The sequence below is a fragment of the Gouania willdenowi genome, chromosome 21 (genome assembly GCF_900634775.1).
Source record: "Gouania willdenowi chromosome 21, fGouWil2.1, whole genome shotgun sequence".
NCBI classification, from domain to species: domain Eukaryota; kingdom Metazoa; phylum Chordata; class Actinopteri; order Blenniiformes; family Gobiesocidae; genus Gouania; species Gouania willdenowi.
Genome location: NC_041064.1, coordinates 10,348,079 through 10,368,275, shown reverse-complemented (window position 1 = coordinate 10,368,275; position 20,197 = coordinate 10,348,079). Strand labels below are relative to the sequence as shown.

The window sequence follows — 20,197 nt, the reverse complement described above, 5'->3', positions numbered from 1 at the left end:
TTTGTTTGTTTTTTTTACAGATTCAGAAGATACAGAAGTTTCATGTAATGCTGTCTTTCCATAGTGGCAGTTTTAGCAAATGTGACAAAAAGTCACTTTCATAAGAGTTACCTATTGTACCTTTCAAACATAGTCAAGTACAAGTAAAATGATTGATTTAGAAATATACTCCAAAAAAAAAAGTACCCATAAAAGCAACTCAATTACAGTAACATGAGTACTTGTAATCCATTACTTCCACCTTTAAGATTTATCTAATGAAAATAATAATCCTGGGCAGCAGCTTTAAGTGACAAAATTTGCACAAACGCCTAGGAAAGTCTCTTTGGTGGTGTAGCTAAACTGTGCTGATTGTCTTTTCCTAGATCTGCACACAGAGGCTGTCCATGCTGCGTTGGCAAAGTACAAAGAGAGAAAAATGCCGATGCCCTCCAAGAGACGATCAGTGCTAGTTCAGTCATCGATCGAGGCATGCACTCCTCCAGGTGAGAGTTTCTCCAACTCCATCTATTATCAGAGACATTGTTTTGTACAAAGGGCTTTGATTCATGTTTCCATCAGATTTTTATTTATTTCCCATGAGCCTTTGGTGTGTAGGATGCTGACACTTGGTTGTGTCCAGTAATTGAAAATGATGTCATCAAGCATTTGTCTGTGGAAGGAAAACACGCGGCTTTATGAATGTATCCATTCATTGCGACTATAAAGGACTCGTTTCTCACTGTTCTGTCCCCAGGCAGACATTCCCACATAAATTGCATAATGATTACATCTTCACATTTCATACTTGCTCTCAAAATGTTGATTGTTTGCCTCTTTTTTATTTTTAGCTTCTTTAACTGACAAACCTCACATATACACACAAAAATGGCATCAGTGACTTATTTTATCAGATGTTTGATTATAAGACACAATTCGGGCTTGTTTTTTAAGCTTATCTATCATTTAGTCACAGTCACAGTTTTTTGCTTGACTAGTGATTTTAATCAAAGTTTAGTTGTTGGCAATCCAGCTTTTTAATCAGTATTAAAGAGGCACTATACAATATGAGATAAAGACAAAACCATGATGCTTCAAAGTTGAAATAAGAATCTTCTTTGTTCAATGGATCAAAGCTTCGGTCAGGAGAGTGTGGATAAACAGTGTTTTTCTGATTTGATAAAAGTGGCAAATCCTTGTGTTGCCTTTAATTGGTTTTTTTTTCATTATTATTATTCAGTTCAATTCAACTTTAATTATATAACACCAAATACAGTGGCATTATCACAAGGCACTCATCACAAATGATTATAAAGTCATGGATTAATGAAATAAAAAAACCAAACATATCAATGTGAGCAAGCCTGGGTGATGACGGAGTGGAAAAACTCTTTTCAAACAGAAAGAAACTTTCAACAGAATCAGACTCAGAAGTCGCAGCCATCTCTGGACTGGTTGGGGTTAGTGGACAGAAAGGAGAGAACAGGACAGAGAGAAAGAACATCAGGGTATCACTAACTGGTTTAATCGTGAACTGACGATTAGGTCCAACACCAGGATACAGCGAGAGAAAAGGGTAAAGAGAAAAATCAGGAATAAATGGGGAGGAAATAACGTTCCTCATGGTCCTAGATATACTCTTTGTCAAATAAATGGGTCTTTAGACCAGCCATAAATCTGGAGAGAGTAGCAGCCTCCTGTAGTGAGACTGGGAGCTGGTTCCCCAACAGGGAGTCTGAAAGCTGAACTTTCTGCTTCCTGTTATACTTTTAGTTAATCTGGGAACGTCCAGTAAACCAGCAGACTGGGAGCGTAGTGTTCTACCTGGACAATAAGACACCAACAGCTGTTTAAGATGTACTGGAGCTTGATCATTAAGAGCTTTGTACGTTAACAGATTTTATTGTTATCTATTCTAGATGTAATAATAAACCAATGTAACAAAGCCAATACTGGAGAAATCTCTTCTCTCCTGCTTCGACTTAGCTTAGTGCTCTAGCATCAACTGCAGACTTTTTAATTAGTTACTGGGGCACGCTACAATAATCTAGTCTAGATGTAACATTTGCATGGATTAGTTATTTAGCATCACTCTGAGCTAAGATGTTCCTGATTTTTAGAGATATCACAAAGGTGGAAGTAAGCAGTCCTTGCCATTTGCTTGATATGAGAGTTAAAGGATATGCCGGTTTCAAGTTTTTCACTGTGATACTGCATAAATGAATTCACTTCTGATTTTGTCCTGGTGAAGAAGGAGAAAGTTACAACTCATTTGATTTAGTTGTTAGAAGGCACAAGGGTTGTGCCATGGCAAGCTTAGGACAAAAGCACAGTGAGAAATTCAGGTTCCAAAAATCAGTTGATTTATTTTCGGTTTTCAGTCCAAAACAGCATTTGTTGCTTCCTAACAGTATTCAAGACAGGCTTGAACCTTGGAGTTTTAGTAACTGGTTAATCAGATAGACAAATAGAGCTGTGTATCGTCAGCGTAAGAGTGAACATTTACTGTATGTTTCCAAGTGGAAACATAAACGTAAATGTAAAATTAGAAGTAAAAGTCTTCAGTTGTCATAATAAACTTCAGACAGCCATGGATCTTAATGCAGAGTCATAATTTGGGCAGGCAGCGATTTAGGTGAAGGTAATAATTAACAAAACATAGGAAAGAAAAATACGGTGAACTAAATAAACTTTCACTGAAACAAAACAAAAGGCGACTGGTGACGGAGAAATTTAAGATGCAGACAAACTCAAGACCAAACTTAATTTATTTATTGAATAAAATTCAAGAAATCCATCAAAAATATAACCTTCACAACTCAACTAAGACCTTCCCAAAAACCTTGACTTGAATTCATCACCGAGCTGTTAAACTGCATGCAGGACTAAGAACACCATCTCTGAACTGAATGACAGTGAAATACAATACCTTGACTATAACACACAAAGTAGTCAACTTAAGTAGCAACAAGATTCCAAAGATCAAAAGAAACCTAAAAAATGATTATGATTAAATGTGAAGGTCCCAAAAAAGTTACAAGCCGCCACAGTATTAGGTTAAAAGTACAAAGAACTTGTGTTAGCCATTCAAATCGAGTTAAGGTTTGCCTCAACAAAATGTTGGATGGCTGCTGTATTTACAAGGATAACCCAGATTAATAAATAAGTAGTTTAAAGTGAAGAATGCTAAAAGGAGAAAAATTGAAACATTAGAATATTCTATATATAACGAAATTCTTGAAGGATAATTTTAATCTCCCATACTAATTGGAAAAATACTATTAGAATGATCCCATTGATTGAATAGAATGGTCATAGACAGTGTATGAGCTTGTTATCATGCAATTCTTTTGGAAATAATATATATCTAAATATTGAACGTTAGCCAGAAATTATTGATTTGATTGTTTTTTGTTTGTTTTTTGCTTAAACATCCTCATCTACCACCTTTGTTCCTGCACTCCTATTTTTTACTGTACTTGTGTGTATTGTGTGTACTTTCTTTATTATTTATTTCTGTTGTACTATGTTTATATTGCACTATATTTCTGTTAATATTTCTTTTGTTGTATGCTGCTGGCTATGAGAAATATTTTGTTTTTTAATGGAAACATGACAATGACGATAAAAAACGTTGGACCTTGATCTACAGCCACCTTTTACCAACTTTATTGGTTTTCTTTCCACTGTTGCTTTTTACGAGTCAAAACCTTCCTTTTTACCATTTCTTCCACCTCTGTATTTAATACGAGATTTTTTTTGCCCCCCTCAGTGTTTCTGTGTTGAGGTCAAAAAGCTAATAGTGAGTGATGAACACCCAACTGAATGAGAAATGTAAATACTGGTTGTAGAGACATGATACTGGTTTGATCCTCATCTGCAAGGCCATGAGGAAGCTGAAAGCAATGGTGCATTAATTAGCAAACCCCATACCATGAGTAATTAAAGCGATTAATGACACAAAGGCTCGTTAGTTTGGCGCTCGCCCGTCAGCCATGTGCTGATCACACTCCCAGTCCTACTAGCTGTTTCTAAATCCCACTCTCTTTCCTCTGCTCTTTTTCTTGTTTTGGGTTTTGTTGTTTTTTTTTTTTTTTGGATCCTATGATCAACAATGAATAATAGCGAGCGTGGCTTTTTGTTGATGATTTAAATAGTTGATGGTAATTTAAATATTTTTACCACAATTATCTCTGTCAAAGAAGAAGTCAGAGCTGGCATTGTTGAAGTGAATTATTTAAAAAAAAAAAAAAAAGATATTTCTCAGAATTTGGCAGGTGACTCGTTATTTTTAGATGAATGAAATATGTGCTTTGATGTTGTTCCTGTTTGGGCTATTTTTGATGAGACCAACTGCTCTGTCGCCTCAGGGGAGAGACGGTACAATTACCAGTGTCTGGGTCATAGTTACTATCACCTGAAGCAGAGATTACACACTGTTCCTTTTGGGAAACTAACAGTGGGAGTGTAGTTTGTTTTTGTAGAATGCGTGTGTGAATCAGGCAGTTATTAAGCACAACAACCTAACCATAAGTTGTTACTTTTCTTCATCTGCAGTTATAAATCATTTAGCAATTGTGTAATATTTGATATGACAACACATCTTCAGCATCACTTTTTGGTAAGGTTTTTTATTTTTTTTTTATTTTTGGACGCATCAATTATCAGCAACATATCACAATCATTAACAGAGGCTAATCCGTATTTACAATAAGCCGTTATTATCCAAGTCTTCATGACATCCTATTACGTCATATTTAAAACTGCCGGTGACTAACTTTTTAAAAAACTACCTGCATTTCATCTAAAAGTTGTTCTTATCCACTATTGAGGTCAGTGGGCCACCAAACACATTCCCAAAGTGACTTTCCAACAAACTTCTGCTGTTTTTCACAGACAAAAATTTGTGCCAAAACAATGGCGGATGTTGATTTTCTAGCTTTCCACTGAACAACTGAAGTGACGTCATTACATGGGTAACACCATAAATGAACCAGAACAAAGATGGCGTCAGGTGAATCATTGTCTTCTTGTCTAGCGAAGAAACACAAGAAATCATAGATATTTGAAATGTAACTTTGAACATCAAAGTCTCACCTCGTATTGTGATATTAGCGTGATAATGTGAGGCATTTTATAAGTTGCAGTGAAATTGCAAAAAATAATAGTTTTAGCTTAAAACTCTTAGCTTGATTCTTGTATATATTGGTATTATATTTGTATATTTGTGTTATTATTAAATCTTATTTTATTTTTTCTACTGTAATGTGTGCACTTGTATTTAATCCTTATCTAATTAACCGTCTTTTATTAAATTATGTACATTTTCTTCTTTCTTTCTTTCTTTCTTTCTTTCTTTCTTTCTTTAGTGTTTATTCTTTCTTTAGTGTTTATTCTTTCTTTCGTGTTTATTCTTTTCATTTGTAATATTTCTCGAGACTGTGATTCAAGTAATTTCCCTCTGCGATAAATAAAGTATGTGTTTTTCTGATTATCTCTGCCGAATCTGTCATGAGTTATTTTCACTTTTTCGCCATCTTTGATTCTTCTACGAGATTCCCAATCCCACAATGCAATGCTCAAAACTTTTCCGAAGTTCAAGTCTCATGACCATGTGTCAACAAACCCAATTTTTGTGATGGAGTCAAAAACAATTTTGCGACTGGCAATTTCATCATTCGCCATTTTTTTGTGATAAATTCTCCAGTTTTGCTGAAGAAATACCTTTGATTATTGATCTGTAAGTCCTACATTATGTCTTTATCTGTGTTAAAAGATGTGAAAGATATCGTCGCCTACAGTTTTAAAGTAGATTATGTGTCGTCTGATTTCACTGATTTGGTTTTGCTGCTCTCTTTTCTTGTTGTTGACACTGCAGACAACTTAGTATTATTGTGTCCTGTGCTGTCCTGTTAAACAGACACCTCCTCAGCATCAGAAGACGAGGGTTCGTTGCGCCGGCAGGGACGCCTCGTCACCTCCACGCCCTACCAGGCTCCCGGCCACCCAACTGTCGAGCACTGGTTTAACCGTGTCATCCAGGGTTCGTCCACCTCATCCTCTGCGTCGTCAACCTCGTCGCACCCCGGAGGGAGATCCATTATCAACACCTCTGCACATGCGGCCCTGAATGCCACGGCCACCGCCACCGCACTGGCTGACCTGATGGCACACACTCAGCTCGGTCAGTGAAACACACAGGGTCTCACCCTGCACCACGGGTCTTGTTTGTGTGACTGTTTTTCTAGAATAATATCAGACCTGCAGGTTCTAATCCAGGTTCAGGCACAGAATTATTTAGACTACATGTGTCAAACGCAAGGCCCGGGGGCCAAATAAATAAAAATGATAGAAAAAACATGAAACATTTTGTTGCTAATTCAGTTGTAGATATCTCATCCCCTCCAAAAACAAAAAAAAATCAATTAAAATCCACAATATTTGCAGAGCTTGGTTTTACAATTATTATATCACATGGCAGCAGTAGTTTTTAATTTCAAATTCTCAATTTTTCTTAAATCTGGCCAATTTTCCTCAAATTATTCCATGAAATTTCCCCAAATTTGCAAAATCAAGGAAATTTAAGTGAAGACCCTGCAGGGACTGATACAGTATACTCACATACTTTATCATTTATATACAATTTATATGTGGAAGTGCAAACCAGGGACATTAATGCTGAATTTGCTCTTTTTCCCACAAAAAATCTGTGGCCCACTTAAGGTCAAACTGCTCCGTGTTTGAGCTCTAAACTAAAAATGAGTTTGACACCCCTGATTTAGACCAACAAACTAAGTTCATTTATAGTAATTTAAGTTCATAAACATAGTCATGCATACAGGTATATGCAAGCAATATGCAAGAGACATCATTATCAATAGATTCCTGAATAAGTCGTTTGCACGCACGCAAGTATTTTTGGATTTGTTGGGTGTTGATATCCTTAAATTGTATTTCTCATAGAGGTTGCACATAGAGGTCCTAACAGTAAATATAAACAACACATCACTTATAATCATCTACCTTTGCCTTTGTAATTTTTAAACATATAATAAGTTGAGGTGAAGTTATGAGTAAACTTATTATTTATACTTTTGGGTAACTCTATTATCTGTATAAATATTACTGCACTACAAATTCCCCTCGATTACATACGATTTTTTAATACCTTATAGTGGTACAAAATAAAATAAAGAAAGCATTTCAATAAATAGGTTAAGAAAATAGATGGGGTTTCTGGAACAGTTTGTATAAACACAGAATATACAATATGGGCAAAATATTTATTAAGAGCACATTTGGTATGTTGAAAATCATGGAATTTAAAGGTTGCAGTAGCTCACCGAATTAAAAATATTGTTTAACATACAGTAGGGTTGAATGATGAAGGTCTTTCCACTCCGTTACTTATTTGTGGTAACGGAATAGAATGGACAACATTGGTCACAGCCATCACACGCCGTAGTACAACTCAATGGTTCCTGTTGTAATACCTAATGTCCTTCAATGCCTTTTGATAAAATTTAATCGCGGGTTTCCATGGATACGTTTGATGATACCGGAGTGGAAAAGCAAAAGTGATGAAAATCGTCAATTGAAACTGCATTACAAAAAAACTAGCGGAACTAGACAGCTCAGATTTTTCTGCTTTATTAAGCATTACACACTTAATATTTCAGTGAATGTGCCCCGAATGAAAATGTTGCCCATATTCTGTATCTGATCGCTCACCCAAAGAAACTCAGTTATAAAGAAGAGATTTGTAATTAATTAATGAACAGACGTCTGTTGATGGATTTGGGGGAGGTTCTCATTGTCTTATTTTTGTGGTATCAGCAGATGTTGAGCAAATCAGGTCATTTTCTGTTTGACTCAGATATTTTTCCATTTCAAAGTTGAGGCTTTTCATTTCCTCACCTGCCAAAACTCCAGCTACTTGATGTGGATGAGCTAAAGAGAAAGCAGCGACAGCGTTTCTCATTAATCTGCTCATTCTGCGCTCTCATTCGGTCATTGAAAAATCTCACATCCCCATCGCTGTCAAACCAGCTTGTTCCATGAATCATTAATAGGATTCAGTGGTTTTTATCACCACCAGTGTGGTTTGCTTTCTTACTTATGCGTGTTGATGTGGATCTGGATGCTTTGCTGGCTTGATGAGACCTTTTGGGATGGAAATCTCATCAGAGTTGGAGTCGTAAACCAGCATCAGTGACTGGTGTGAAATGAAGCTGTAAATAAATCTCCCCTGTGACCCCGACTGTCAGCAGACTACAACTATACATCTGAGCCGTCTACTGACAGGCTGAGGATGGTAACAACTAAGCAAAATGGACTCCTAAAGCTGCACAACAGTGATGTCCAAGTGTTTTTCTACTTTATTTGACACTTTTTCTACCAGTGTCACTTTTAGAGATTCTTATGTTAAACCATATTTTGTACTGTTTAACAAGATTGAACCATTTGTCCATTCCATGCTACAATACTGATTCACTGTTAAATGATGCATAGCCGACGTAGTATTTTTTATTCACTTATTCATTTTTCTATGCATGTCATGAGTCTGATTGTAAGCATGTTGCCACAATTGAGTGATCAGTGTGATGTGGATTCTAAAGTTTTCAGTGTTATCTTTGACTGGGATATGATGTGATTAAAATTCTTACAACAAACTGGTTAAATAAATGCAAAAAGAAAATCTAAATTCAGAACACATTTTAGAACAGTCGTTTTAGTCAAACTTGAATGTATTATTAAGTCCTTAAAACTCTGCAGATATAGCTTGGTTCTACATTGTTACGCATTAGTGGGGAAAGCGTGGGCACAGGCTGTGGATTTCTGCAGAAAACATTTATATAATATAATGTAATTAACCAATAATAGAATAGATTAAATATAAGAGATTATAGATTATACTTTATTTTATCCCACAGTGGGGAAATTAACAGCAGCCAAAGACACAAACAGCATTTCGTGTCTTTGGCTGTTTTTCTATTGTTTTACCTTTATTTAGAATAGAATAGAATAAAATTAAGGAATGAATAAATTATATTTAAGACATATCTTTAATCAAATCTGTTCAAATGTAAAGATTTGTGTGAAAATTGACTACGTTGACAACAGTCACATGGTGTATCTATCGTATGTGAAATGTGAAATAATTTGTTATAGTCACAGATCTGTCAAATGTCATTGACAGGGCATCAGATGGTTTTTCACTATGGGTTTTACACTGATTGGTAATAATGTATCAGATGATTTACATGTTTAGGTAAAAAAACAATAATAAGTAAATGTATATTCATAAATATTGCTCTGCGGTAAAAGTCTTGGCATTGCAGTAGTTGGTTTTCTAACTCTCAGCAACAGTCGTCCCAGTGTTTGACCTTTCGACCCCCACTCCCCACAGACAACCACTCTGCACCCCCTGATGTCACGGGGATGTCGGAGCGCACCTCTCTCCACATGGAGCGGCCCCAGTCGGGCTCGGTGCGAGGCGTGTCCCGCAGCTACAACCAGCAGCAGTTCCAGCCCAGCTTCATGGAGACAGCAGATGGTGAGTGTGTCGCGCGCACACACACACACACACACACACACACACACACACACACACACCAGCTGAAAGTCACACCGTCAACCACCGGTTCTTATTCCCCCCCATGCTGTCTGTCCCTCTGCCTTCTCTTCACTCACTCTGGCACAAGGCTTGTCCTCTTGGGTTGCCATGGCAACAATGCATCTCTTACCCTGTCTCACCTCCATTTATTTATTTTATGTTCTGATGTAATCGACCAATCAAAAAAAGATAGTAGTGATTTAAACTGAGACTGTAGATCATTAGACTGAGTTCTTACTGTTCCTTACACACAGTGTTCCTGTTCTTGTTCCATTTCAACTCCAAGATGTTTTCTAGTATTATCAGGAGAAATAAAACAAGGAGAATATGATTCCATTGGCTTAAAAACAACTATTTCTTGCATCATCACTACTATCAATCATAGTGTGGCCTTTCTGCTGATCCATATCTGACAGAAACCCAGGGTGTGTTTTGATCTTTGACCCAAACATACAGTAAGTACATACAATAGTTTTAGAGCAATAAGACACAAAAAAGTTAGAAAACACAAATGTAATGCAATGAAGACTAACTGTAAAAAGTGAAATATACACTAAATCTCCCCGGGGGTGTTTAAACAAATCCATTATGCATTTTTGTTAATATGTCGTTTTGAGTATTGTTTTGTCATTCTTTGTATTTTTGTTGTTTTGTACGTTTTTGGAGTCATTTTGTGTATTTATGTTGACAATAGCCTGTAGAAGTTTCTTGGACATTATGTGTATTTTTGTTATTTTGTATTTTAAGAATCTTTTTGTTTTTAATTTTTTGTCATTTTGTTGTTTTGGAGTCATTTTTGTTCTTGTTTTGTAATTTTCTCTGTTATTTTTGTGTATATTTGTAGTCGTCTGATGTTTTTGAAGTACATTTGTATATTTTGATTGTTTTGCGTGTTTTTGGAGTCATTATATGCGTTCGCTTTGTGGGCCACACAAAATTAAACCGGGGGCCTCCAGTTGCCCATGTCTGTTTTGTACAGTAGTTTAATACTGTGATTCTGTTGCAATTATACAATACTTCTTATGGAGCATTTTGGAAAATGAAACCGTTTTAATGATGCTCTCTCCTCCTTGCATATTATGTGGCACAGGGCATTGGTTGATAATCAGAGTTCTTCTACTTTTTAAAGGCCGTCTGATTCGTTGCGTAGTTTGACAGGACGGAAAGAAATACCACAGAAAAAGACGCATTGCATCAAGCTTTGAGGTCTTGCTAAACATCACTGACATGCTGATGTGTCTTTTCTCTAGGCTGTGAGTGGAGAGGTGAAGGATCGCTTCCTTTAATTGATGGTATTTATAACTGTTCCTCCATAGCAGCCTGCTCTGTGTGCACTTTACTGTGTGTGAGTGCATATTTAGTGTTGACACTAAGATGTGTGTGTACATGTGCATTTATGTGCGTGTGTGTGTGTGCTTCTCCGTGTATTTGAAAGCCCTTTGCACTCACAGCGTCTCGATGCATCGTCTCACCCAATTGTCCCTGAAACCTGTCGATCTGTGCAGTTATTGTTTGGTCTCATTACTAATACTGCTGTGTAGTTTCTGTGTTGACATTGGAAACTCACTAATAACCTGTCAGATTGTAGTGCTGTGTGACATGCTGACCATCTATCACTGCTCGGGGTTCACAGTGATACTGACGGTGACCTGAATGTGTTGATTGAATCTGTAGGGTTCTGTAAGATCTCTGCTTCCATTGACTATTAAGTCCATTGATTCACACAATCGAGTCTAATTTTTGTCATTACTGCCAGAAAACAGGTGGTACTTTAGGTTTTAGTCATTTTCCCTCAAGATCACTGTAAAAAGACTCAATATTACACAATTGTTTACTTGGTTTGTTAGAATTTGATTATTTTGCTGCATTAATTGAATCAATCTCAACCCAGTAAATTATCTAAAACTCAACTATTGAAACCACATAACACCAAAGCTGTGTTCGAAATGGCACATCCGGTGCTATACACTACAAACTCAATAAGTACAGTATATACTGTCTACTAAATACCGTATGATGACCCAAGATGCATTTGGAACCTACAACGACAAAAACCGGCCACCTTTGAAAGTTCTGAAAGCATTTTAAGTGAGAAAGTGACCAAGTAGGAATATCAACATGTGGTCATTTGAGCCATAAAACGCGGGTAAACACATTTCATGCCGACATTTCGGAGATTTTCGGAGACCCACCATTGTGATGCTGACAAAACTTCCGGTTAACTTCAAAACAAGAACCTTATTTACTAAAGTCTTAAAAAACTTTTGTTTTTAAAAGGGATGTTTGATCTTTAGCTTGAAGCCAGTTCCAGGACGCAGCTCGCAATGGATCATGGGGCGATTGAGAATTTTTTTATACTATCCAATGTGAACACACTACGTACTCATAACGTCAGACTTAGTATGAGTAGTACGTCGGTATGCCATTTCGAACACAGCCCGAGTCATTGTATTTTAAACTCATAATAAGTTTTTAGAGAAAATGGGTAGAATAGACCGTATCCAATGGTTCAGTTCAGTTTTTGCTGCTTATTCGTATTCAGGTCATGAGGGCAGAATCCTCTCTTTCCCTATCGACTTCCATCGGCTCCCCTGGGGGAATCCCAAGACATTTTTACGCCAGTGTGTGGATTTTTCAGTCAGTCGCACACGTGTCCAGTGAAAGCAGGTGTCGGGTGGCAGAATATTACTGACAGTCACACCTTTATATATTTATATTTATATATAAAATAAGATTGTTGATTTTTTAAATAAAAATCAAATATCGGTAATAAAAGTTTGTGGAGCGGCGAGCGGTGCTGGATCATATTCTTCTACAATGGGAAGAGCGTATAAAAGGTACAATAAGGTTTAAAATGTAAGATATCTCAGCCAGTTTTTGATAGTAGTTATTAATAAATGGCATAAAGTTGTCAAATCACTGTGTTATCCTTAACTGACACACACACAGAGAGAGAGAGAGCGAGAGACTGCGCTGAAACACTCCGGATAAAGTAAAAAATCAGCCGGTTTATGATAGAAACAATAAACAACATAAAGTTTCCAAATCATTACATTTGTTCAGAAGCGATTGTGTCCATATTTTGACTCAGAGTCTGATCGCTGCTGAGCTGATGGTGCACGGGAACGGATGGAGCGATTTATCAGTCTACTTCTAGTAAAAACGTGATCATAAAAAGCTGTAAATGGACTGATATGCAGACGTGGGGCAGTGAAGAGTTGACTTTATGTTGTGACGGAAACTTGTCCGCACAGAAACTTGTCCGCACAGAAACCTCCGCGGGAGAACAGCATCCCGCCTACCTGCCTGAGTCTTTTGAAGGGCAGCCTCATCAGCTAATAGGGTGCAGCCTATGTCACGTAATGGCCTTTTTACGTGAATTTTTCTTGGAAAGTTGCTAAATTATTGGAATGCGGCCAATACAGCGGTTCGTTCAATAGCCCTGAAAATACGGTACTTACCAAAGAGGCGTCCAGGACCCATCCTTGCCAGATCCTCGAATTACTTTAACTGGCTCCTTTGGACATGGAGGAGCAGAGGCTCTCCATGTCCAAAGTACTTGTCCATGTCTGGTGTAAACCAAGCATTTTAGGCTCCATCAGCCAAAACGTTTAGTTTACACCAGAGGCCAGAGTAGAATGACTAAAGTAAACTGTGTTGCGATGACAGAAAGGCAGCATTAACTAACATCAAAACTGAATAAATAAATAAAATTACATAAAATCTATTTTCAGCTGGTCTGCTTTGCATCAGTGATTTAGGATAGGGATGTAGTGATACAAGTTAGCTTCCTGGTTCACTTTTGGTCTCTTGGCGTCAAATGACTAGGAATGATGGCGTGATAGCGGGTTAAACCAAAGTCAATGATTTCCACACTTATCGTGTCTCTCGGCTTATGAATGGCAAAATATTGGAAATTATTGCAGATGGTTTTTTGCTTTTGGTTTGTTCTCAGTTAATGTGCGTGCATGTGTGCGTGCATGCGTGTGTGTGTGTGTGTGTGTGTGCGTGCGTGCGTGTGTGTGTGTGTGCATGCGTGCGTGCATATGTGTGTGTGTGCGTGTGGTTTTTTAATTGGCTGACAACCAGTGTGGGACTGAGCGTGTCCCAGCCAGGCTTACTAAAGGAAGATATATGGAGCAGACTGTCTGCAGCTGTGACCATCAGCTTCGGCTGCTGTCTGCTAGAAATGACATCACCCCCCCACACTTCACTCCAATCTTAGTGTAAACTCACTGAGTGGAGATGATGTCTTCATTATTAATGTCTGAAATTTGTATTTTCATTCCGTCTGTTTTTCCTCATATTTTCCCATGTACCGCATTGTGCTTCAAAACTGCATGGCAGCCATTTGGTATTATGCTGCACAGTAAAAAACAGACTTAAATTTACAATTTGGTGTCATTAGGGCTGGGCGATATGGACCAAAACTCATATCTCGATATTTGTTTCTCAAAATGGCGATATACGATATAAATCTTGATATTATTAACTCAATAAAGTCATACCAGAAAGACAGTTCTGGGTTGAATTTACTGATGAAAAATGCCACACAGGCTCATTTATTAACAAACAGCTGCACCATATTTGCGCTTTGAACGTGTTTCCATTGAACGTTGTTTTGGGCAAAAGCTTCGTAACTTCTGTGAAATCTCATCTCGCAAGACTTTGCTGCAGGAAGACGGACGCTTAGAACCTCCTTATAACAATCTTTATTACTTTGTTGTTTCACGTCTAATGTGGCACTAATCATTTTAAAGTATAATGCTAAGAAATGTCTCCGTCTCCTCTTCTGTTTACACTTGGAGAGCAGTAGTCATGTGACCAGTCACGTTCTGTGATGTGTATTTGCGGAAAAAGTGTTTCTATTGCGCTTTTGCGACACATTTCAATATTGAAATGCCTGAAGTTCCTCCTCATGAAAGTGTGAAATCTTTTTAGTGATATTTGAGTGTTTTTTCAAAATTCTGGTGTTTTCATTACCAGTTTTTAGTGCGCTATTTAGATTTTGCGCATTTCCAAAGGTAATGGACTGTACTGTATGAATAATATTAAATATGTGTATGATGTGATTTGTACTGTGATTGTATAAATAAAAACAAGTAAAAATATATAGATATATCTCATCAATATAGGTGATATTGCCCAGCCCTAGGTTGCATATACAGTAAGTTGATTTCACAAGTACTTAATTTCTTTATTTATTGCATGGTCTGCAAGGACCCGACTTTTGTGAATGACTCACTGCAGAGGAGATGTTTGTTGCTAGGCAGCAGGTTTGGTGTTTCTCGTTTCCATGTTTATTGAGCCTGATGGATTTGTCTGTGGTTCTGCAACTGAGACACTTTGACCTCTAGGTGACCCTGAAGCACAGTGGTCCTGCTTGATTGACAGCTGATAGGAGTCTTTCTCGTATCATCAGAACGCCTCTCTGACCTTTTCCTTTTTTTTCTTATCCCTTCTCCTCTGATCCTCCCCTCCTCGTTACCTCATTTATCTCTCCATGGATCCACATGCTTTTCTCCGACCTGCTCTCATCACATCACATCACATCTCTCCATTTTCTTTGTCCTGCCATGCTTATCTCCTCCCGCTACCAACCCTTGTATATTTAACCCTTATTTTGAAGGCGTTCCAGTCAATAGCCGCGTGTCCAACAAAATCCAACAGCTGCTCAACACGCTGAAGAGACCGAAGCGTCCACCGCTGCGCGAGTTCTTTGTTGACGACTTTGAGGAGCTCTTGGATGGTAAGCTGAGCTGAGGCTCTTTTAATCATCGCTGCTAAATCTAGAAACCTTGAATTAAATTGTTGTTTTCCATCATGGATAAGTGACTTTTGCAGACAAATGGTCATAGTGTGTTATTTTCACTGTGGTGCAGCTTTAAAAGCTGAAATTCAAGGACTATTTATTTATCAGGGTCAAGGAGGGATAAATAAACATTTCAAAATTGGTTGATTTTCAATTTTTGTTCCTAAAAACCAAAAAACAGTAATACAAGAGGACAAAAACAAGTTTAAAAAACACCCCTTTTTTCATTATGGTGAGACCGGAAGTTGATCCAGCACATATATAAGGACGCTGCTGTTTTTCTGGTGCCAAAAATATATGAATTATCTCTATACTTTCCATGCTGTTTAAAATGTATTTTGAACCGTACTACGAAATAATTTTTGAAATGGCAAAACCAGGCTTGTCATCTGCAGAAATCGCTGCAAATATGTTGCACCAGTGTGGGAGTGGAAGGGGTTTTTCAGCAAGACGTGAGGAGATTTTGTACTGAAAATGGTTTAATGTGACTCACTGATGCACATTTGGAGTTGGTGGAGGCAACAGCCATAAATGAGGTAGGAACCTGAATCTCCCTTTTGCTAACTATGATAATTATCAATTACCTGTAGATAATGTAACAACATTTTATATTTGTGTTATTCAGTTCAAACCTCACTACAAAGACAAATCCCATATTTCAACACTATGCGTAATTATGTGTATATATATATCAGTGAGTCGCATTAAACAACTTTCTGTGCAAAATCTCCTCACATATTTTGCTGAAAAACCCCTTCCCCTCCCACTTTGGTGAAATTTTTGCTGATGACAAACTTTGTTTCACCAGTACGGAAAATATAGAGATAATTCATACATTTTGGTGCCAGAAAAATAGCAGCGTCCTCATATACAGTATGTGCTTTTATTTTGAAAAAACAACGTCCGGTCTCACCATAATGTTTTTGTCCTGGGGTATTTCTGTTTTTTGGTTTTAGAAACAAAAATTGAAAATCGACCGATTTTGAAATGTTGGTTTATCTGTTCTTGACCCTGAAAAATAAATATGCCTTGTATGTATTTTGTTTTTTGATTCCTTTTTCTAAAATGAAAATTTAATGACCAAAACATACACTGGCCTAAAAGTCACCCCTGATTTATTAGGTTTATATACATTTTTAGATTCAATGTGGGATTGTTGGTTTTTTTGGTTTCATCTCCGTGCTCAGACCACCAGGTGTAAAAATGAGAGCGGACCAGCCATGTTTAAATATTTTCTCAGTTCCAGCCCTCCCAGAGGTTTGGGTGGTACACTGACGCTCTGCATAAACAGAGACTGTTGGCATTTCTTAATCCTTTATTTTGGCAGCATGCAGAGCGCAGCAAGTTCCAGACGTCTTCTCGACGTGAGCTAAAAAATGAACGGTTTTGTGGAATAGCACTAGACTGAACACTATTATTCCAGGATATCATTATTATTATATAGTTCAACTGTGAAATTAACCTATTTTTGGGGTCAGAGACGTCAGGGTTGGGGTCAATTACATTTACGTCTTTGATTATCCATGTTCAGTGACAACTCAATTATGATTAAGTGGGGCGACATTTTTTCCAATTCATATTTTTTCTCGAAAGTTAATTACAATTTAATAATTACAAGTAATTAATTACAAGTTTTCAATTACTAAAGTTCAATTACAATTAATCCAATTAAGCCTTTAATAAATAAGGCTATAAAAAGTAACTTTCCTCTTGTGTTAGCTTTTTGTTAGCATCTTTTATGATAACGGGTCAGTTTGACCCATGTATTAAAGCAGCCGTAAAATACACTAAAAATATTATCTATCATTCTAAATAGTTTTTCATCTCCTGGTTACCTTGTTAGGCTTCCTTATCCATGAAAATATAGTGATATATATGCATATTATTGACAGTGAGTGACTCAACAAACTGTGTCACAGAATAAAATCATAAACATGTGTCGTTCTTCTTTCCGTGTATGTAGTCCAACTGCCAGATCCCAACCAGCCAAAGCCAGAAGGCCAGCAGATGACTCCCCTGGAAGGAGAGCCTCTCAGCGTGGTCACCAACTGGCCTCCGTCTTTGCCAGCAGCCCTACAAAGGTGGGGCACCACTCAGCCAAAGAGCCCCTGTCTGACGGCGCTGGACAACGCCGGCAAGCCCGTCTACACACTCACCTACGGTAGGTGTCATTCACCCTACATTTGTGATTCTCTTTCTTAGATTTTCAGTTTAATTCAGGGTTTTACCATCTTGGGGTCATGACCCCATGTGGGGTTGCCTGGAAATAAAATGGGGTGGCCTGAAATGTCTAGTGATCATAAAATAAAATTAAAAAAAAGATTAAAATTATATTTTTAAATAAAACAAATGTTGTTTTTTATTTAATTAAAATGAATGATTGAATTGATTAATTAATAAAAATACATTTAAAAATGTTCATTTAATTTATTTTTTTAATTTATACATTTAATTTTCTTTTATTTATCTGTTTTGCACTCAGTCTAAATAGGAAATTACATTTGCAATTCTTTTTCTTAGATTTTCAGTTTAATTCAGGATTTTTCTACCTTGGGGTCGTGACCCCATGTGGGGTTCCCTGGAAATAAAATGGAGCTGCCTGAAATGTCTAGTGATAATACAATAACATTTTTTAAGGAATGATTCAAATTATATATATATTTATCTATTTCGTGCAATTGAAAAAAAACATAATATCAATAGATATACTGTACAGTGCAGGAAAAGCTTAGATAATAATGATTTTTTTTTTTTTTCAAAATTAAAAAAACACACAATCTCAAACAATTGTATTCTAGACTTTCACTTTCTCAAATAGAAATCTACATCAAATAAAATGCAGTGTAAAAATATCTGCGCAGGTGCTTATTGGTACTGTGTGCACTAATCCTGGCTACTCTCTCTGTATTTGTAAACATAGTATAACAAAAATCATCAAAAAACTAATTTCAGAGAAAAAAAAATTTCTGGAGTCGCCAAAAATTTGTGATATAAAAATGGGGTCACGACAAGAAAAAGGTTGGGAACCTCTGATGATTATGTTGTTCTCTGAAGGTAAACTGTGGACTCGCAGTCATAAACTGGCCTACACGCTTCTGAACAAGCTGACGACCAGAAATGAACCTTTGCTTCTGCCTGGAGACAGAGTAAGTCCTGAGATAGGAATATACTGTACATTACAGACACTATTCTGTAAAGAAGGATTCCACACCATGTCGCCAAAAGATTGGGTTCAGACTTATTGTGTAATTTTGCACCACTGCAAAAATCTAACAAATTTCAATGTGGTACTTCATGAGGAAAAACTGGACTTAAGTTTGGAGTCTTGATCTCAACCTGATGGAACAACTTTAGGTTAAATCCACTTGGAAATTGTGTGAGCGCCTCCGTTAGCAATGCACGGCTGATAAAACATTACCATAAACGCACTCTAATGCTATGGGACATACTTACAATTGTCACAGCTGCTAAACGTGGGCCAAAGACAACTCAAATGTGAGGTGCATAAAATGTTATTCCAATGCAAATGTCTTATTATTTTGATGCTGCAGTTTAAATGTAACATTTAGTCCAATTAAAACATAATGCTTGTTTTCTTTATGTCTCTAGATGAAGCCATCACCTCCAGCCCCTAGTGTAATAAAATCTATAATTGATAAGGTCATTAAACTGTTGCCATCTGCCTCATTTTATCTAATATGTTTGAATAAACAAATGTTTTTATTGTTGTTTATTTATTTTAAAAAATTCAGCCAATGGCCGACATCTAAAGCCGATATTTGAGGCCGATATACTTTTTTTTAAAGCACATTGATTATGAAAGAGAATTAAAAACACTCATATGATATAAATGTATATATTAGAAATTAAATTAAGTTCACCAATAGAACTTTTAACATTTATTGAACTTTAAATATACCTGTGCACAAAAAGTACAGGACGGGTAAGTAGCAGTAAAGCACGACAACAATATACAATATACAATATACAATATACAATGTGCAAGTAGTCGGTTTAAACTAAATACCTGTTTTAGGTATAACCACTCACTCCTTCCCTTTGTTCACAGGCCACCACTGTCACCATATGCACAACTACAACATCACATCTCACTCTCACTTTAAAATAATCAACTCTTCCACACCCTTTCCATTTCCTACCCTGACTCCCTCTTCCCTGTTCCCTTCCCCCTCACCTAGGTGTATCGCTGCCTTTTTTTTTTATATCCTCCCAATAAGTGTTTCTTACCCTTCCTTAGGAAGGGCTGGTAATGGTACAAAAAAAAGGTTTTTGGCCGATGGCCAATCTTGAAAAAAGTCTATATATCGGTCGACCTCTACTTTATTGTAATGTTTTCTTGTAACTGTTACAGAAATTCATTTATTGTAAAACAAAGTAGAGGTGGGTGATTTTATCAGGCCCACAGATATGATATTTGCCATAAAATGTAATATTGGTGGACATCGGTATTCTTCTTCTTTCTTGGTTATTGGCGTGTTGCAACCAACTTGAATTGGTGCATATCGCCAGCTACTGTACATGTTATATTTTATTAGTTTCAGAATTAACCCCCAGAATCCATTGCATTTAAGGGAACACAATTAGGCTGTAGTGTTGGTGTAAAATGTTCAGCGTTCAGTCTTTCTGGATTTCTGTGACGGCAAAATCATTAAAAAAAAAAAAACACACACACAATGTTTTGGTTTGTTGTAGAGAAATAATTACCGGTAGTAGCTAAATAAGGATTAGAAATAGCTGTTCTTTACCATTTTTTGTACTTTTTTAATTAC

At 36.9% G+C, this 20,197-nt stretch overlaps 1 protein-coding gene across 3 annotated transcripts in view; it reads left to right on the top strand.

Annotated features, from left to right (window-relative positions):
- dip2a (disco-interacting protein 2 homolog A) overlaps window positions 1–20,197 on the top strand; it is a 116,028-nt gene that overhangs the window by 71,640 nt on the left and 24,191 nt on the right. For 2 of the 3 annotated variants that reach the window (XM_028435259.1, XM_028435261.1), the window contains exons 4-10: window positions 366–485; window positions 5,900–6,163; window positions 9,389–9,535; window positions 10,846–10,887; window positions 15,225–15,344; window positions 17,371–17,568; window positions 18,462–18,553. In XM_028435259.1, coding sequence (XP_028291060.1) covers window positions 366–485; window positions 5,900–6,163; window positions 9,389–9,535; window positions 10,846–10,887; window positions 15,225–15,344; window positions 17,371–17,568; window positions 18,462–18,553 — 983 coding nt within the window. The remainder of the gene's footprint in view (window positions 1–365; window positions 486–5,899; window positions 6,164–9,388; window positions 9,536–10,845; window positions 10,888–15,224; window positions 15,345–17,370; window positions 17,569–18,461; window positions 18,554–20,197) is intronic. The other variant, XM_028435260.1, reaches the window with a different exon arrangement.